Source organism: Podarcis gaigeae (genome assembly GCF_964106915.1).
Source record: "Podarcis gaigeae genome assembly, chromosome: 1".
Classification (NCBI taxonomy): Eukaryota; Metazoa; Chordata; class Lepidosauria; order Squamata; family Lacertidae; genus Podarcis; species Podarcis gaigeae.
Genome location: NC_139678.1, coordinates 81456969 through 81475818, shown reverse-complemented (window position 1 = coordinate 81475818; position 18850 = coordinate 81456969). Strand labels below are relative to the sequence as shown.

Genomic DNA, 18850 nt, shown 5'->3' with positions numbered 1-18850 from the left:
TCATTTGCCTCTTTCCTCTCAATCTCTGTTCTAATATCTAGGTAGCCTTATGCCAAGTTTCTCATGGACTCTGATATTCTGAACAAAATAATCCTGACAGATTTACCAGTGCATTGACTGGTTTTGCCGTTAAGCGAGATAAAGGAGTCTTGGTTTCCAAGCTTTTTACTGCCTCAGGAGGGTCACATTTTTTCACCATGACAGCATAGCTGCAAGTCATGCAAAACATCCTTCTTCCCATGTCCATCCATGAGACATGAGCTACTGTGACGATGTCAGCTCAGTTTCTCTTTGAAATTTATACCAAAGAACTGATTTGTAGCCATGATCCTGACCACATCAACTTTTTAACCATGGTCCATGGCTGAACTATTTTGTTTGCTTTCCTGCAAAACCATCACATCACATTTTAATGTAAATATTGTCATGAACTGATTAATATGAGACTTGTAACTTTTACACATTTCTTTAATCTACTGGTTTTATAACTTTAATTTCATAAATGCTTGTAGTTAAGAGATGGGATTTCACTTATATGGATAAATATATGGATAAACCTAAAGTTACAACCAGAATATATGAACCCTACATTACTGCATTAGTTATGAAGTGCACAATGGGTTTCCAAAAGACAAAACGGATGTGAATAAATGTTAGAAGCAGAAACGATGACTGTTCTCTCTCTCTCTCTCTCTCTCTCTCTCTCTCTCTCTCTCAATTCGTTAGTAGAAGCTCTTTAAAACATCCACTTTTGTTGCCTTTTTCAGCTATTCTCTCTGAAGCTAGGTCACTGTGTGTTCAGCATGCCCATTTTGTAATGGGTGGAGTTGTGTACAGCCCTAGAATATTGCACCTCAGGAGAGGAAAAGAACAGTCAGATGATAATATATGAGGTTGCCATATCTCAGGTTACACATTCCACTCCTTTGTAATATGACTGCCATGATCTCTAAGGAAGCTTCATGATTCTAGCCAAGAAAATCATTTGAATCATTTGGTGTGTTCATAACTTTGCCATTAGTTGTCCTGTTCATGTAAACTTCTGATCACATAAAAAAAGTACAAAACTTCCATCATTTCCTGGTTGAAAGTAAGGGCACTCATAAAAATCTTGTGTTCCTGCCCAGGTTCTGCCACGGTTTCCAGACCATTTTAAAGGAAATGTCATGTAACACATTATAATAGTTTAAACAGGAAGTTAGAAGTGCATTGGTAATTGTGGCTAAGCTACCGCCACCCAGTTTGAAGCTGATATATCAGCCAAAGCAGATAAAAGGTGCTTCAAGTCACATAACAATTCAAAGTGTTGGTGTTGACCTTTAAAGCCCTAAACGGCCTCGGTCCTATATACCTGAAGGAGCGTCTCCACCCCCATTGTTCAGCCCAGACACTGAAATCCAGCGCCAAGGGCCTTCTGGCGGTTCCCTCATTGCGAGAAGTGAAATTACAGGGAATTACAGAGGGCCTTCTCAGTAGTGGCGGTCGGAATGCCCTCTCACCAAATGTGAAGGAAATAAGCAGCTATCTTATCTTTAAAAGACATCTAAAGGCAGCCCTGTTTAGAGAAGTTATTAATATTTAATACTGTATTGTTTTTAACACTTGATTGGAAGCCGCCCAGAGTGGCTGGGGAAACTCAGCCAGATGGGCGGGGTATAAATAAATAAATAAATAAATAAATAAATAAATAAATAAAATGTGTCAGTGCTGGATCAGTTAGCACTTCTGGTGTGTGGAGGTGTGTGGAGATGGAGTTCAGCAACCTGTTAGATAAAGGTGTAGTGAAAGCAAAGAGTCTCAGATATGCCACAAGTAGGAGAAACAGAAACTCAAAGTGCATGCAGGCATATGGCTGCTGTAGATGAAGGAAGCAAACCAAAAACCGCACAGCAAGTCAAATACATAAAGCACACAATTAAACACTGCAGGAAGTGATCATGGCTGAGATTCACATCTGCTTGGCACGATAGCTCGATTGATATAAGTAAACCATAGGCCAGGTCAAAAGCAACAGAGTGCAGTTGTGGCCAGCAGCACAGTGTTACCCCAATCCCAGAAAAGATATTTAAACTGCAGAGGTAATAGCAAGCCTGAGGAGGGCAGAATGGAGGAGAGGAGCAGCAAGAGGGTCAGGAAAGGGGATGAACTCGCCTCATTGTGCTGGGCTTGGTGGTGAGCTGGAAAGTTATCCACCCTCACCTCCCTTTGGGGGCTGTTTCTGGACAGGAGAAGGAAATAAGCAGGTCTTCGGGAGATTGCAATAGGAACATCGGGACACTAGAGGGAACTCCAGTGTAACAGACAGTGAGAAAAGGGTCTGGTGATGCAAGCATAATGGAAAAACAGAAAGAAAACAGAAAGCCAAAAAGGTGTTCATCATCTCCGTGATAAGATAGGTGTCTGCATCCTATCCCTATAGAATGGGATATATTGTAGCCTTACTCCCAGTTCTCAATGGCAGAAGAGTCACAGGTTGTGCTCCGAGGGTTTCAGAAAAGTAAACTCTCACATGCACACTATTGCATTTCTACTTTTTTTAAAAAGAGATTGGTTCCATTTTACAGCTGAGGAACAGTGAGACAAAATAATAATCAGTGCATTCATCGAATTCTTCAGCAGAAATAATAGTTAACTAATTGAGCGTTTCTGAGAAACTGCAAAGCAGATTCTCTTTAGCACTGAACAGCTGAGCTTAAGAATAAACTAAAAGTTCCAGCACTTCTCTCATGAGAAGTTAAATACTGACTTCACCTCCATTGCTAGCAAATTACAAAGAAGTAATTTGAAGCTTCTGATGCTCTTTTCCGCACCAAAATACATGCCTGCACCACAGTGGAGGCTGCAGTGGTTTTGTAGCGATGGCTATATACCACCCCACTCCTTCTGTTAGTGAAATATTAGGGCCATATGTACTATAGATTTAACACAGTATTATAGCACTGTAACAGTCTTGGCTTACCCCCAAGAGTACGGTGGTACCTCAGTTTTCAAACGTAATCCATTCCAGAAGACAGTTTGACTTCCGAAACGTTCGAAAACTGAGGTGCAAATGGCCGCCTGCAATTTCCATTCAGAAAATTGAAAAAAAACCTCAGTGGAAGCTGTTTGACTTCCGAGGCTTGTTCGAATACGGAAGCAATTACTTCTGGGTTTTCAGCGTTCAAAAACTGAAACGTTCGGCTTCTGAGACACTCGAAAATTGAGGTACCACTGGATGAGGAAGTTTTGTTTGTTAAAGGTGCCGAGAGTTGTTAGGAGATCCCTATTGCCCTTACAGAGCTACAATTTCCAGAGTGGTTTAACAGTCCATCACTTTTCGCAGGGAACTCGGGAATCTCATACCCTCCAACATTTCTCTGACGAAAATAGGGACATCCTAAGGAAAAGCGGGACATTCTGGGATCCAATCAGAAACTGGGACAGCTTCTGTAAATCTGGGACTGTCCCTGGAAAATAGGGACACTTGGAGGGTCTGGAATCTAGCTCTGTGGGGGGAAATGAGGGTACTGAGAGTTGTTCGGAGACCCCTATTTCCCTCACTACTAGAGCTACTATAAGGGAAGTAGGGGTCTCCGCATATCTCTCAGCACTCTCAGCAAACTACAGTCCTCGGGATTCTTTAGAAGCCATGACTGTCAAGTGGTACAGTAATTCTTCAGACGCATGGTGTGGAAGTGTCCTAGGACTAAAAGACAGGATTTAAGAGATTCACTAAGATCCACGGTAGTCCAAAATGAGCATTTTGTACAAGTTTGGAAGATCTCTCTGGTGGGAGGTGAAAAGGAACATCTGAGATTAAACAAATCACACACACAGTCTCAATGCAGAATACAAAGGCAAGCCAAGATGGAAGACAGAAAGTTATTTTGGAGTTCCTTGGCAGGAGCGAGGAGAATATCTGAAATGGAAAAAGTCCAGAGTACAGTAATCAACAGTGAAATGAGACAAAAGGAAGGAAAGGGGATGAGTCAGAGTCTGGTGCTGTGTAAACACCCCTTTTACACACTATTGCTTTCACTTCTCACTGCTTCCTGGTGATACATGAGACACACACTGTGAGGCTGAGGACGATCAGATCAAGGAGTGTAACGTAAGTACTTTTGGACAAAGTTAATTAAATTGATTTGGGGACAGTATTTTATTTGATCCAGGCCTCAACTGGGAAAGGACTGAAAGAATAAAATGGTTCTGCTGAACATGGGTAGAGAGTTTCCCCCTCATGAACCCCAACAAGGAACAGAAGGCAATTTTTTTATCCCTGCCACAGTGTGTGGAAGTCTTTTCTTTGGAAAATTAAGGCCTGGGCAAGCTTCTCCTCCTCCTCCTCTCTCAAGCATCTCAGCTTAGAGAGGAATAGCACCCACAACCACACCATACATTTAAAATGCTCTTATACCACTTTAACAGTTATGGCTCCCCACCCCCACTGCCCCGATCCTGGGAACTGTAATTTCTTCAGGATGCTGGGAATTCTAGCTTTGTAAGGGGTTTCCTAACAAGTCTCATCATCCTTAACTGCTCTAAATTTAGGGTGGTATGGGTGGTTCCCCTGCACAGGGTGCCAACTAAGGAGATTAATAATAATAATATCTTTCTTTATATGGATACCAGCTGAGAATATCCATAAAAAACAACTGTACCAAAAATAATAATTGTGAAAATAAGATATATTGTTGGGGGGGGGAGAGCAATTTTTGTCCTCATTCAGGGCTCCATATTACCAAACTCCACCCCTGCCTTTAACAAATTATACTTTCCAGGACTCTTTGGAGTAAACCATGATTATTAAAGTGATATAAGTAGTGCTTTTTTTCAAGAAAAATAGGTGCTAGGACTCATCATGAAGTTCTTACAGTAAGTCACCAGAGAAGTGCCGGAAGTGTGCTCTGGTGTGCCCTGGCTGAAAAAAAGCACTGGATATAAGAGAGCTTTAAATGTATGAAGTGGATGTTGCATCAGAAAAAGCCTTGAGCTAGATTGTTCGAGACCATTTCTGGTGTCACTTGTTCATTCCATAATCTAACTAAGAGATACTTACTAAGACAAAGGTTCTTTCTGAGGGTTTCAGTAATGTTAGCTAAGGGTTAAAAGCATTCCCTTTCGAAAGGAATACAAAACTGTAGGGCTGAATCTCAGGGCTAAGATCCCGCTCCCCAAGGGCCCCCCAAATGATCACCTGGAGAGTAGCAGATTATGGAGGCAGAGGCACAGAGACCCAGCGTCGTGACTGTCATGGGCATGCCAGTGGATACTGCGTTTACCCTTTCTTCGTTTTAAAACAACATTTATTATCCAGGCATGTCTATGGTTACAAAAGTTCATTTTACTATTTTTACTTTTAAAACAAACAATCCTTTCCTACAAAGCATGTTCTCCCTCATGGAGAGCACGTGTTGCGGTGGGGTCTGCCAAGCCACCCCTCTGTTGCCAGGCAGGGTCTCTAAAGATGGCCTGGGGCAACGATTGTTTCGCTGGGTTGCTGGGGTAAAAGTTATGTTGCAATTTTGGTGGGAGGGGTAAGATGTTTAAATACTCTGCACGCAGCCTGGAGCTTTCTCTTTGCTGCGTGCAACGGATCACCTGCCTACCTACCCTAAAGTAAGGGATTGTTGCATTGACCTTGCTATGCCTGTCATGGGGTCGTCTGACGTTGGGGCAGGGGCCTGGTAGGAATTTTGTCCATCTGGCTGATTGGCTGGGCCATTTGGTTTTTGCCTACTGCGTAGCAAATCGTCACAACTTCTAAGGTTGCGGTTAAGCATTGGTTAAAAATTGGTGGAGGAGGGGTTAGGATAGGCTGGGCCTGCCCCTCCATGGAGGGGTTAGGATAGGCTGGGCCTGCCCCTCCATGGTTGCTGCGGAAAGGGAATTCCGTTAAAGGAATCCTGGGGCTTGCCATCTTTGCGTCCAATCCCTGGAATGGGACTAGGGCCAGCAAGCCTTGGGGAGCATGCGGGTGAGAATTGAGGGTCTGTGACTCAGCTCCATTTCTCCCCGACTTGCTTTCCCCTGCACTGTCTTTTGGTGGTGCCCAGAAGTCAGTTCTGTCCCCAGGCGGGGGGACAGATAGTCGTAACCAATGTCTAAACAACCACTCACGGTTTTGTATTTAAATTAAGTTGCGGCCAAAATTATGCCAAAAACCTTAAACAAAAATTAAGTGTGCGTTGTGACTTATTTGGGGGGGGGTGGCTTGGGGACCTCGACACACAACAACATGGTTTGCATATTCCCAAATAAGCATATGCAGCACCAGGGCAGCAGAATCAAATGCCATTTTACTTGTGTTGCCTTTCTGGTACTATGTGTTTTTTTAAAAATTATACAACTGCACATGTTTTAAGGTATTTCTTCTTTAACAGGGTTGGTCAAATGTATTTGTGTGGAGGGGGGTTGCGTTAACTTATCAGGCATGTGGAAGCAGTTGTAAAGCATGGAATTGATGTTGGGGAGGGGGACATGTTAATTGTGTCATTCCCCTCCCTAAATTTTCTGAATTTACAAGGGAAACAAGTGGCAGAGAGCCTGGTTTTTCATCCCCCCCCCCCTAGTTCCACCTCTCAAAGTACAACTGGGTAAGTATCCTTAGGCCATGTGGATTACCGTATTTTTCGTCCCATAGGACGCACTGGCCCATAGGACGCACCTAGTTTTTTTGGGGGGAAATAAAGGAAAAATGTTTTTCATTTATTTCCCCCCCAAAACCAGGTCGGGGAATCCAAACCAGGTCGGGGAACAGCGGGATGGCGGCGCTGCGCCTCCCCACTGTCCCCCGAGCTTGTGGGGCTGCCCGATGTCTGCCCGAAGCGCGGGGCACGCTGCTTTCAGTGCGCCCCGCGTTCTGGGAAGCAGGCTGCTATCCGCAGCCTAGGGAGCCCTGTGGGAGCTCCTGCGGGCTCCCCAGGCTTGCGGATAGCTTCCTGAAGCTTCAGCGAAAGCCTGCATTCGCCCCATAGGACGCACACAGATTTCCCCTTCATTTTTGGAGGGGAAAAAGTGCGTCCTATAGGGCGAAAAATACGGTACATGTTACAATTATTATATTTAGAATTATTGTTCTACAAATTAGATTGCTTCTATCCCGGTTTATAGCACAGAGGCTTTCAGAGCAGCTTATGGATGAATCTCAGAAGAAAACCACACTCAAATCTACTATAGGAACAGAAATCACATAGTGTACCCGCCTTTTTCCTTGGTGCCATATCAGGCAGCAGCTCCCACCAAAATATTCTGAGATAAAGGCATTATAAACTAAAGAATGCAGTTAACAAACAAATTCGGTCTCTTCCTGTTCAAACTCTTCCTGTTAGAAATGTTCATGATGTCAATTCTGCCATCAACCTCAACGCAGTCATCAAGACTAAGATCAAAGTTCACAGTGGCAATGCAAATTTTGGTTATAACCATGTTTTAAAAGCAATATTTCCTTCCCTGCCCACGCCACTGGAAGGAGCAAGAAACACTTTACTGATAAGATACATAAAGCTATTGCATGCCCCTGTCTCATGCTTAAAGGTCTGTGTGGGCACCCGCATGCCTAATAAAAGTTTAAATGAGTCAAGAGAGAGCTAGATTAGGTCAAGAATAATGCTGATCTCTCCTTCCCTTCCATGTCTCTGAAGCCCCAAATAGAATCTGGTATAGTTGGTGCACAGCACTATTTTTCTGGAAAAAGAGGTGCCGGAATTCACGATGAACGCCCCTCCTTGTTCTCTTATAATGGCAATGGCACCCACCTGAGAGGTGTTCACAACCCAAAAGGAACCTAGCAGAAACTGTTCTCTGCTCTTTATGTTTCCCAAAAATTATCTAGAGGTCCCAAAATTATCTAGAGTACTGCAAATTACAGGTTTAGTGTATGTCCCGTGTTGCCATATCCTAAATCAAGCTCTGCCTCCTGCAATTCACCGCCACCCTGATCCTTTACTTGGATTCACATCATCTGTTGGGCAAGGCAGGTGTTCCCAAGCAACCTGCCATTGGGCTAAGCAGCAGGATCAGGGCACCTCCTCTACCTGCTCCACCAGATAGTACACCAATGGTAATGGCCGGCTTGGGTACCTCTGGGTCCCGCAGCCAAGCAGAGGCAGGAGATAGAATAGTCCAGGAGGAGGACACCTGGTCCAGTGGTAGGTGCCCACTGATATTCCTGCCTGCTCTGATTTGTGAGGAAAAGTGAAGAGTTTAAGCTGCTCTTAAAATAAACCCACAGTGATTAGGGAGCTGGGGCTCCAAGGGCCCAGATCACGTTCATAACTCGAGGTTCCACTGTATTTGCCCAAATCTGAGCGGTTATTTTTTTAAAAATTGTATCTTTGGTTTGTTTGTTTGTCTTTTTGCAGATAATGGCTAATAGAACTGTGGTGCTGATTCCCCAAACTAATGCCAGTGTTATCCAAGCAGGCCAGGGAATCCTTGGTACTGTTACCCTACCACCAGGGACGGTACAATACATACAATATGCAGGTCAGCAGGTTGGAATCCCCAACAACCAACCTCAAACAGGGTGGATGGAGAAACTTGTCAAAGTGGAGGCCAAGACTCTGGGGGTAAGTGTATTTGAGATCTGCCAACATGGAGGTCCAATGAATTAAATGAATATTGCATATGATTGCACTGTTGCTCCCTGGCAGGGGGGTGAGGAAGAAAACCAGTTTGGCTTGCGTTTTCCCTGGAAACCAACCAAATTTGCACTTCCCAAAACAATAGGCAGACTAAAATGCAGTTCTCTGAATTTTGTGATACAGTTCTCCAACCAAAGAAACAAGTTAGGGGAACAGGTTCTACAGATGCATATATTAATTAAAATGTCATACAGAAATGTGTTATAGTAAAGGAAATGGCTTGTAAAATGTGGAGGGGGGGTATGCTATGCCTACTACTTGCATGGAGAGGGAGCAAGGTCCAATTTACTAGCAGGTGCGGGGGGGACGGGACCTGGGTGAGCATCATGAGGTGGGGAGAATGTGTTTCAGTTCTGAATTTACCAAAGGGAAATTGATGTGCTGTTTTGTGCATTTTGTTCCTACAGGCCATCCAGATCTTAATTGGTTTGATACACATTGGCTTTGGGAGTGTCTCAGCTGTTCTTTGTACCTGGCTGTTGACTCTTGCTACTCTTGGAGGTTACCCATTCTGGGGTGGACTATTTGTAAGCAGAATATTATTTGCCTTTTGAGTGACAGTGTGTATCAGTGCCTATGATTTTGAATTTAGACTTTGCAGATCTGCATCCAAATCTCTGTTCAGGTGGTGACTCCTTGTGTGTGGAGAATAGGTGACTGGTAACAGAATAGTTGTGTCATTAAGAAGGCTTTCCCTGAAGTACACTCTATTTATTTTAAGGATTTGTAATTGTAGAAAAGGCTTCATTTCTTGAGTATATAGTTTTTAGACATCAGGCTTAAATGCATCTTTTCTAGAAAGCATTTGGATTAAGTAAGCCAGTGTCTGACCCATGGCTCTCCAGTTGTTCCTGGACTACAACTCCCATCATCCCTGGCTATTGGTTATGCTGGCTAGGGCTACTGGGAGTTGTAGGCCTCTTTGCCAGCTATGCCCTCTTCCAGCACTCTCCATTCCATCCCTCTCCTCCATGGGAATTCTACTTCAGCCGGCACTCTGAGGTTGCCAACCAGACTCAGTCCTCACTAGGCTGTTCTGAGTTTTTTCCTTCCTCTTTTCAGTTCCTACCACCCCACCCCAAATATCTTTTGCATTTTTGAAACTGGGTTTTCCTAAGCTTGCTGATACCGTCCCCCCCATTTGCCTTTTGTGTGGATGGTGTTACTCTGGCTACACAAGGGACAGCACTTAGAGAATTGAGGCCGCTATTTGAATATTTGTGATTATGCAGGTATGTGATTCTAACATGATAAAAACAATGCTTCTCTTCCTAGAAGGATAAACTAGTGAACTTCAAGAGAGAAGAGGTTCTGTTATCTGATATAACCCAGTTTTTTACAGTAGAGAGCATGTTTTTGAAATTTCTAAATGAACTTCAGTCAAATGTGTCTTTTTCCTTGTTTTGTGCAGTTCATTATTTCTGGAACCATGTCGGTGTTAGCTGAGAAATATGGAACTCCCTGTCAGGTGAGAGAGACAGAAATGTGAGTTTTAATCTCTTCTATGATCCAGGAGGGACGCGGGTGGCGCTGTGGGTAAAACCTCAGTGCCTAGGACTTGCCGATCGTATGGTCAGCGGTTCGAATCCCCGCGGCGGGGTGAGCTCCCATTGTTCGGTCCCAGCTCCTGCCCACCTAGCAGTTCAAAAGCACCCTTAAGTGCAAGTAGATAAATAGGTACCGCTTTATAGCGGGAAGGTAAACGGCGTTTCCGTGTGCGGCTCTGGCTCGCCAGAGCAGCTTCGTCACGCTGGCCACGTGACCCGGAAGGGTCTCCGGACAGCGCTGGCCCCCGGCCTCTTAAGCGAGATGGGCACGCAACCCCAAAGTCGGTCACGACTGGCCCGTACAGGCAGGGGTACCTTTACCTTTACCTTTACTATGATCCAGGAAATGCCAGTTAATGTGTTTCCTTCTTATTAAAAATCCAAGGCCATATTGACAGCTTCCTCTGTAGATTCATTTATTGTAAGCCCAAGTTCTGAAACAAGGAGCCTCCATCAAGTCCCACCCTCTGTTCCCATAAGCATCCATCTTGACCAGACCAGCCTTTGTCTGAAATGAGGACCCTCTTTGGCCAATGCAGCCTTGAGTCTGCCAGCTGGACCTGTTGCCCTTCTTTCAGGACTCTAGCAAGGAACTGTGCATTCGCTGTGCCCCTTCTGATATTCCTCACTGGCATATGCAAATTCTATCCATTTATGTGAAAAGCAAAAGAAATTACAACCATTTTTAGATTTCCCACTATAGGCCATGGGGGGCAAAACAGGTTTGGATTTCACTAATCAGATGCTAACCTGAATAATAAATCAAATTGGAATGACCCACAGCAGGCCTGAAACAGCTACTTCCAAACACAACAGAACTTGCCATAGTTGCTGAGGCTGATGGGAATTGGAGTCTGAAAACATTAGGAGGGTGCCAGGTTTGTGAAGGTTGATTGCTCAACAAACTAAAAATTATTTTTCTGTAAGGGAAATACTGCCCCCCCCCCCCGATTCAACACAGGAATTGTGTTGACATTTAATTCATATTAAGAACTCAATAGATGAACATTCCTGAACAACTACTTTCCTTTCCTTTAAACATCAAAATAGGTAGAACAATCCATAGTATGACACGTTTTATATACGTATAATGTATACAACAAAAATGACACAATTTGAAGGAGCTCAGTAACTAACATGGAATTGTTTTATGGAGGTTACCTTAATTCAAAATATTGCCAGAACTGCTAGAAGCTCTCCCACAGAAGAGTCAAGATAGGCAGCTTCATGTTCTTATCAGATAATTTAACTTTAAGGTAACCTTGTGTTATGAGTCTGTGGGGTTCCTGGGCTTCTCTTCTAATTCTTGAGGTTAGTAAATGTTAACGTTTTATCACTACTTAGAATATTGAAATGGAATGTCAGGAGCTGGATTTAGGAAAGTGCTAAAATACAGGCCAAACCAGTTTTCCCCTGACCAGAAACCTGCCTGGCAGAGGAACTATCAAGGGGGGGGGGGGAGGAAGGAAATGGCTGGGATGTTAAGCAAATAAAGGACAGGTAGACAGGCCAGTAACAAAGCAGAAATTCTGTACCAGCAGGCAAATAGGGAAAGCCCCTCCCCGAGCTGGGTGAGTAAAAAGACAAAGCCTTGGGAGAGCAGTTTTGGGGAGGATTGCATTTTTCCTGTTGTAAGCAGGAGGAAAAAATAGTTGTATTTTGCAAACACAGCAAGCTGAAGAGACGGGGAGTCAGAGCACTATGTCAGTGTGAATCCAAGGTGGTAGTCATGGGAGAAATGCAGTGTAATCCTAGAAGCTTCTCCATTGCAGGCTCAGGTTGTGTATATGTACATGTAATTAAACTATATATCATAAAGACATCACAGTCTCCGCTGTGCCTCATTTCTAAATGAAACACTGCGTGGAGACTGGGGTGGCGTGTAACACTATACAGTGGTACCTCAGGTTACATACGCTTCAGGTTACAGACTCCACTAACCCAGAAATAGTGCTTCAGGTTAAGAACTTTGCTTCAGGATGAGAACAGAAATCGTGCTCCGGCAGCGTGGCAGCAGCAGGAGGCCCCATTAGCTAAAGTGGTGCTTCAGGTTAAGAACAGTTTCAGGTTAAGAACGGACCTCCGGAATGAATTAAGTACTTAACCCGAGGTACCACTGTACTTGCTTTGTACTTTTTGGAGCCTGAAAATGACATTCTTTGTTTCTTTCAGGTGCGAAGCAGCGTAGGAATGAATATCACAAGTGCTGTAATGGCATTAGTTGGCATCATTCTTTATTTGGTAGAGCTGTCTGTAGGTCCTTTTCGTTATTATCCATATTATTATGAGGTTGAGCAAAGGTATTATTGGGCAAAGGTAAGTGAAAAGAACGCTATGCAGAACTTTGGCTTTTGGACTAATCAGTGTATGTGAGAAACAACTTATGTGAACCCGATGGAACTTCCCCTTCCTCTCCTCTCCCTGTGTGCCCCCCCTCCAAATCTGCAGGTGAGGAGTGAGAGGAAGAAGAAGAGGGAGATGTTCTGTTGTACTCACAGAAGTTGTCCCATGACTGCAATGATTCAATTTGATGTCTTTATGGGCAGCATCCAGAAAGAGGGAGAAATCCCAATCACCATCAGTTTTGCTTTCTGTTTTCAACACATCACCTCTCACTGCTAAAGAGACTAGCCACTATTTAGTTTAAAAGGTAGCTTGCCTCTTCAGCAGTGAAAATAGGAAGCATAGCTGATGCTTTCCACATGGTTCTCCTACCCACCCAGGTCCCTTCTTTGCATTTTGGTTTGTAGCTTTGGAAACCCAGCATTCTGGCAGGCTCTGAAGCCTGGACAGAAATGCCTGACCATTTGGTCTTAAGCTGTTCTTTCTCCATAGCTTGCTACAGTTTGTTCTCTTTCAAAAACAGATGAATACCCACTAGGCATCAGTTCTGCTACTTTAAGGCCTCCTCCATCATGTAGATGGAGCTACATGACTCAGCCTGTGGACAATGTGGCCCTTGGTCACAGGCTCTGATTTTGCCTGCCATTTGGAATGGTATGCCAGATTTAAAGTTTTTATTGGTCCTGCTTTACTTTTAAAAACATTTTTTACCTTCAAAGTTTTGGGATGGCAGATTTTCTAGAATTCTTGTTCAAGGCAGCTTTTGGAACTGGTAGTCAGTGTGGCCTTTTACAGCAGTTGTTAGTGCTGTGTTTAAAAACACACCTCTGCTTAAAAACCTCCAGTGAAGGTTTATTAGTGCTACTATTATTACTGCTGCGTGCTTGCTACTTACCTGTGCAAACATCTTTCCACTAAGCAGTCATTCTGTTACTGGAAAAATTACATATCCCCAATACTAGCACTGTAATATTTTTGTCCCTGAGAAAATGCTATTTATCCTTATAGCTAGTGCATCCATTCCGTCATGCTCCTTCTGGGGTAGTTTGTCCACCTTTGGTCTCCACCCTGCACTCAGCTCTCACCTGTGGCTCCTAGAAGCTTTCAGCATGCGACAGCAGTCACATGCCAGAAAATGGCTTCGGTTGGCCAGTTAAACCAGGTGATGGCAGCCGATGGGTCTTAAACCCTTGGTGAGTTAAGGACTTCCCCTGCAAGCGAAGACAGGCTTTGGTGAATTGAGCGGATAAGACCAGTAGCAGATCCAACAGTCAAGAAGGTGGTTTCTGCACATGCTGTAGAGGGAAGTGAGCTCATCAGCCTGGGAAGGTAGCCCATCTAGGAGAAGAGAAACTCTGATCCTAAACCTCTGCTGCCTTGCAGGATATATTCAGGAGAAGACAATGCTAAGGAGCAAATGCTACATAAATCCAGAGTGCAGTCTAAGATGGCTGGGTGGTGCTTTATATGCTTCTTTCCAGCAACTCCTGCAGCCTAACTGGTGCCAAACTGCTTTCCTTTGGGCCACATGAGCATGAGAGGGGGTGGGGTCATGTCATCTGGGCAGCCCAGGACCTTCCTGCACACTGCCCAGGCTTGCACCTTGGGAAGTTCACTTTGGTGCTGATAACGCAGTGGTCTGTCTTCACCCCCAGAGACACACTCCATTGTCTCTTGATGCCAACAACAACTTGCAGTTGGGGAATGCCATTTGGAATATGGCTATGCAGTTGCCATGGGCTTCCATTAGATAATGTGGCGTCATTGTACATGAAAGGCAGAACGTCTCGCTCTGCCTCTTCCTTGAGCTGGGGAGTGAAGAGAAGGTGTCTTGTTTCAAAAAGGGAAGGGATGCAACAACAACAAAACCAGACATGGGATTCTTCCAGCTCCAGTTTCTTGCATGTTCTGAATGTTCACCCTCGGTGCTGAGTTCTGATGTTGTTTGAAATCAGAAACGCCAGCATAATGACTTGAGTCACTATATTATAAACAAAAGAAATTCCCTTTTGAGGAGGCAAGATTAATTTGTCATGAAAGCTGACAAAGCAAATAAGACCAAGGGGTGGTGTTCATTTCAGGGCAGACTTTGGAGTGCCAAAATACCTTTAATTCATGCATAAAGGCACTGACATTTCTGCTCCTTAGGATTCTTCCCAGCTGCTGCTTTTCCTTCACAAGGATGTGTTGCGAATGACATAGGAGGGTTAACAAAGAGGGTATTTTTGGATGTGAGACTCAAATTGGCTCTTCCTTTGTCTGGTCTCATACAAATGTAAACCCAACAAACGAGAATGTGCGCAGGGTTGTTCTTTTGCAGATATCCCATAATAGAGCCTTTAAATGAGGCTCAAATGACCATGTTTAGAGTTGTGTGAGGGCATTCCAGGTTCCACTGCCTACCAAACAGTGTCGGTTCTGGGTTGGTAGCCCTGCTTTGGGATGCTGCAAAACACAAACATGCTATGAGGGTCTTTGCCCAGGTTCAAATTCACCAGGGGTGAAACTAGGTTTTATTTCACCCAGGTCAAAGACCCAGCACATTTGCGTACACACACATAGAGGCTGGGAGCCTCAATGGTGCCCTTTTGGAGGCTTCATCCCGAGGGGGGGGGCAGACAACTAACCCCCCCCCAACCCCAGTAGCTAGGGCATTGTACTCTCTATCCTTGGTTTTACAATTGTACGTTTCAAGAGGTATTTGTATGTGAAGCAAATGCTTTAATCAAATTATTCAAAATCATCACCATTACCAGCAGATTTTCCTAGGCTGATTCCCAGAAGGTTACATAGAAGATGGAGACTAGGATACTTTGTAATGTTGCAACTAAACTTAATTGGCAGTACTTTGAACTGTATATGATAAATGACTTTCTACCCGCTTCTGTGCTCCACAGGCTGTAAGTACTGGGCTTGCCGTTATTCTCCTCTTGTTCAGCATTCTGGAGTTCTGCATCGCGGTCTCACTAGCACATTTTGGGTGCCAGTTAACCTGCTGTTCCAATGACCCGGTAAGCATTTGATACCTTGCTTAAAGTTTAAGCAGATCTTGTTGAGAGGTTTGGAGAGGATTATTCCTTTAAAGATTATGTTTCCACCCCACCCTGTCTCCAAAGAGCCACCCACCACTTCCACATATATCCTCACAACAACCCTGGAAGGTAGTTCAAGGTGAAAGTGAGTGACTGGCAAGCTTCATTACCCAGGAAGCTTCATAACCAACAACTTTACCAGCCATTTTTTGCCCAGAGAACCTACAGGTCTTTGCCACTACTTTATCACTGTTATAAAAAGTGTTAGAGTGTGTGGAATATTTTCCTTGAACACATGAAACAATACAACGAAGAAAAATTACACCCTGTTACTGAGGACTTATCTCATGAGTAAACTTGCACAGATAGATGTACATACCTGGAGTCTATTGCTGTGAATCCAGTGCTGATCATAAACACTCCTTTAAGAGGAAACACGAACCCAAAACAAATAACCCAGTTTATCTCTAAACTCGGCTGAGAGGGCAGGAATCTTTTTAAAGAAGGAAGTCCCAGACATTTTTGTGTTCATTTACCCCCTTGCCCTTGCCACCCCACCAGCACCATCCTGCTCTTGCTTGCATGGCATGGGGGTGGCCACAAAGCACCAGCTGTGGCCCCTGCAGAACGCTTGTGTCAGCGCTGACTTCTGGTAAGATCTTGCTGAAGTCTAGCACCCTTATCTCAGAACATCCAGGCGTGGGGGATGTGCTCCTCAAGACATGAGCCCAAGCACTGTGTGATTAAACCCATTGTTCACATTACACCAACATGCAGTGGTACACTATGCAGTAGTAGAATATGGAGACAAAGGCTTTATTCCTTGTCCCAGTTTGCCTAGGCAGGATTTACCTGTCATGCAACTTTTAGAGCAAGACAGAAGGATTTGGAGAACTGCAGAGCAGGAAGTGCAGTTGCAAATTGATAATCTGCCAGCTCCAGCCTTTTTCCGATATTTTAACACTGATCCTCACACAATCAGAATTGCTCGCTGGCACTGCCCCTTCTGTGATGTTCTCGCCCTCATTCATGAAGATGACCAGAGTGGTGGCGGCCCCTGAATGCTGCCAGGATGGCGATTATGACAATGGTGATGACGTGGTATGTGTCTTCTTCTGATGAATTACTCTTCTGTTATACAGGCAATGGTTTATATTCCCTACACTGTTGATACGGCTCTCACTGAAGGCAATTGTGTTCCTCCTCCTCCTCCTCCAGCTTCTGCTCCTCCTCCAGCTTACAGTACTGTGGATTCTTTCCCCAAGAATGAGTGAAGAATCTAAAGGAGAAGCTGTATATGGAAGATGCTGCTAAAGGAGTGAAATTAATACTCATTTGCTTTTCTGTCTTTTTTGGCACATATATCCATTTTTAATAAAATATTATTAGAATTTAGAAAGAGGAATGCAAAGATTATTATCAAATATCTTTTTTAAAAAATCAGAACTAAAATGTTAATCTTGATGAAAACACAAACCCAAAGGAAAAGAAGAGGAAAGGGAGGAAAGACGAGAGGAGTGGGGGGAAAATTGAAAGAGAAAAAATAGAATTAAGAAAATAAATAACTTCTGATTCTTCGTCTATCAGCTCTATATCAACATTATTCAACTCATCCACTCCAATATAACACCTGTCAAAATTACTTTCTATAAACCAACATTATCTTCAGTTCTCAAACCCAAATGTCATTTATTCATTTTCTTTTTCACGCAAAAATTCTATAAGAGTTTTCCAGTCTTTACTATATGTTAACTATGACTTTTCTCTGATTAAACATGTCAATTTTGCACTCTCAGCTAAGTTCAATAATTTTAATAACTATTCCTCTGTTGTTGGTAATTATGAGTTTTTCCATCTTTGTTCATGTAAAAGTCTTGCCACCGCAATCATATATTGAAATAAAGGTTCTAGGGGTCATAGTAGATCAAAACTTAGTCAACAGTGTGATACAGCAACAAAAAAAGGCTAATGCAATTCTATGCTGCATCAACAGAAGTATAGTTTCCACATCAAGGGGAATAATAGTACCACTCCAATCTGGACTTTTTAAACAATTGCAAACTAATGTGGGGAACTGAATTTTAAGATTGGAGAAATTAACACCTGAGAGGACCCAAAATTGATATTCTCCCATCCTTAGTAGCAAGGAGAAACCCCTTTTTAACCACTAGTCACAGGTATATGCAGCCTTCATATCTGGGTCTCAACCACAGGCTAGCATTTTCGCCAAGAGTTCTGCTATGTATATCTGTCATCTTAGAGATTTTGCAATCCTTATCAGATTCTGTGCATCCTAATTCTATCAGGTAGCTGCTTAAAATATCCTTCTAAAATGGCAAATTTAAGGACTGAGGCCTCTAGATCTGCCTTTACAAAAGGCATTGCTAAAAGCATCCTGAATATTAAAAAAATAATAATGGAAAAGCAGCATATTCCTCACATGAGCCTCCCAAGAACAACTATTGAATTGAAGGCCAGACTTATTTAGGAGGAAGAACAGTTACATAAGAGAAAGAGCTGCTGAGCTGCTGCTCCCCACCCCACACTGAACAATCACAGCCTCCCTCCTCTGACACAGTTAACACGCAGAAGCAGGGCTCAATATTATTATTTATTTGATTTATGAACTGCTTTCTATTAAGTGAAATTTTGAAGTGGTTTCACAACAGGATGTATAAAAAACAGCCAAAATGATTCCCTACATAAAAACAAGTGTAGCACAAGGACGTTGGGTGAGAGTTACATTAATTAATTGCATATACAAAAATAATGTCTAATCCAAACAAGATACCAACTGATACTTCCACATAGATCAAGGGCCCAGCCCCTCTCTGGTTAGTGGAGTTAAGTGCTGCCTCTAACTCAGTTGACTGCAAATTGTAAAGAACACAAGCAGGCTTTTGTGCAGTGTTGGATTTATGTATAAGTTAAACAAGCTATAGCTCAGGGCCCCACTCTCTTGGGGCCCCCAAAAAACATTTAAAGGAAAAAACCTGGATGTACATTTCTAAAATATAAGATAATAAATAAATAAAATAAAACCTACATACAGCAATAGTGTTTTGTGTTGTGTAGGCTCCTATGATGTAAGTAATGGGCCCCGCCTGCTAGCCTGCTCCCTAAAATATCACTGCTTTGCTCATTACTATATATAAGGTGCCTACATTCTACATGTGCAAATGGCTTTAGATACTTATTAGGTCCATACATTACCATATAGCATATATTCAAAACAAAAAAACAGCGACAATTTGTTGTTGACAAAGGACAGCTGGACATATAAAGGGCCCCTTTACTTTCAGTA

General features: G+C 43.3%; 1 protein-coding gene across 2 annotated transcripts; it reads left to right on the top strand.

Moving 5' to 3' along the window:
• Window positions 1–3494: 3494 nt before the first annotated feature.
• Window positions 3495–17127, top strand: LOC310825886 (membrane-spanning 4-domains subfamily A member 8-like). Of its 2 annotated transcripts, none has more exons than XM_083699848.1 (7): window positions 3495–4090; window positions 8343–8549; window positions 9032–9151; window positions 10036–10092; window positions 12344–12487; window positions 15412–15525; window positions 16689–17127. In XM_083699848.1, the coding sequence occupies exons 2-7, from the start codon at window positions 8346–8348 to the stop codon at window positions 16818–16820; spliced, it is 771 nt and encodes a 256-aa protein (XP_083555974.1). In that variant the 5' UTR covers window positions 3495–4090; window positions 8343–8345; the 3' UTR covers window positions 16821–17127. The 2 variants fall into 2 exon arrangements, with proteins under 2 accessions (XP_083555974.1, XP_083555973.1); XM_083699847.1 differs by lacking the exon at window positions 3495–4090 and adding an exon at window positions 5186–5296.
• The last annotated feature ends 1723 nt before the right edge of the window (window positions 17128–18850 follow it).

Coding starts and splice junctions, on each gene's coding strand:
- LOC310825886 (XM_083699848.1), top strand. CDS start 8,346: ATGGCTAATAGAACTGTGGTGCTGATTCCCCAAACTAATGCCAGTGTT. Junction 12,488..15,411: donor AAAGGTATTATTGGGCAAAG/GTAAGTGAAAAG, acceptor TGTGCTCCACAG/GCTGTAAGTACTGGGCTTGC. Junction 15,526..16,688: donor CCTGCTGTTCCAATGACCCG/GTAAGCATTTGA, acceptor TCTGTTATACAG/GCAATGGTTTATATTCCCTA.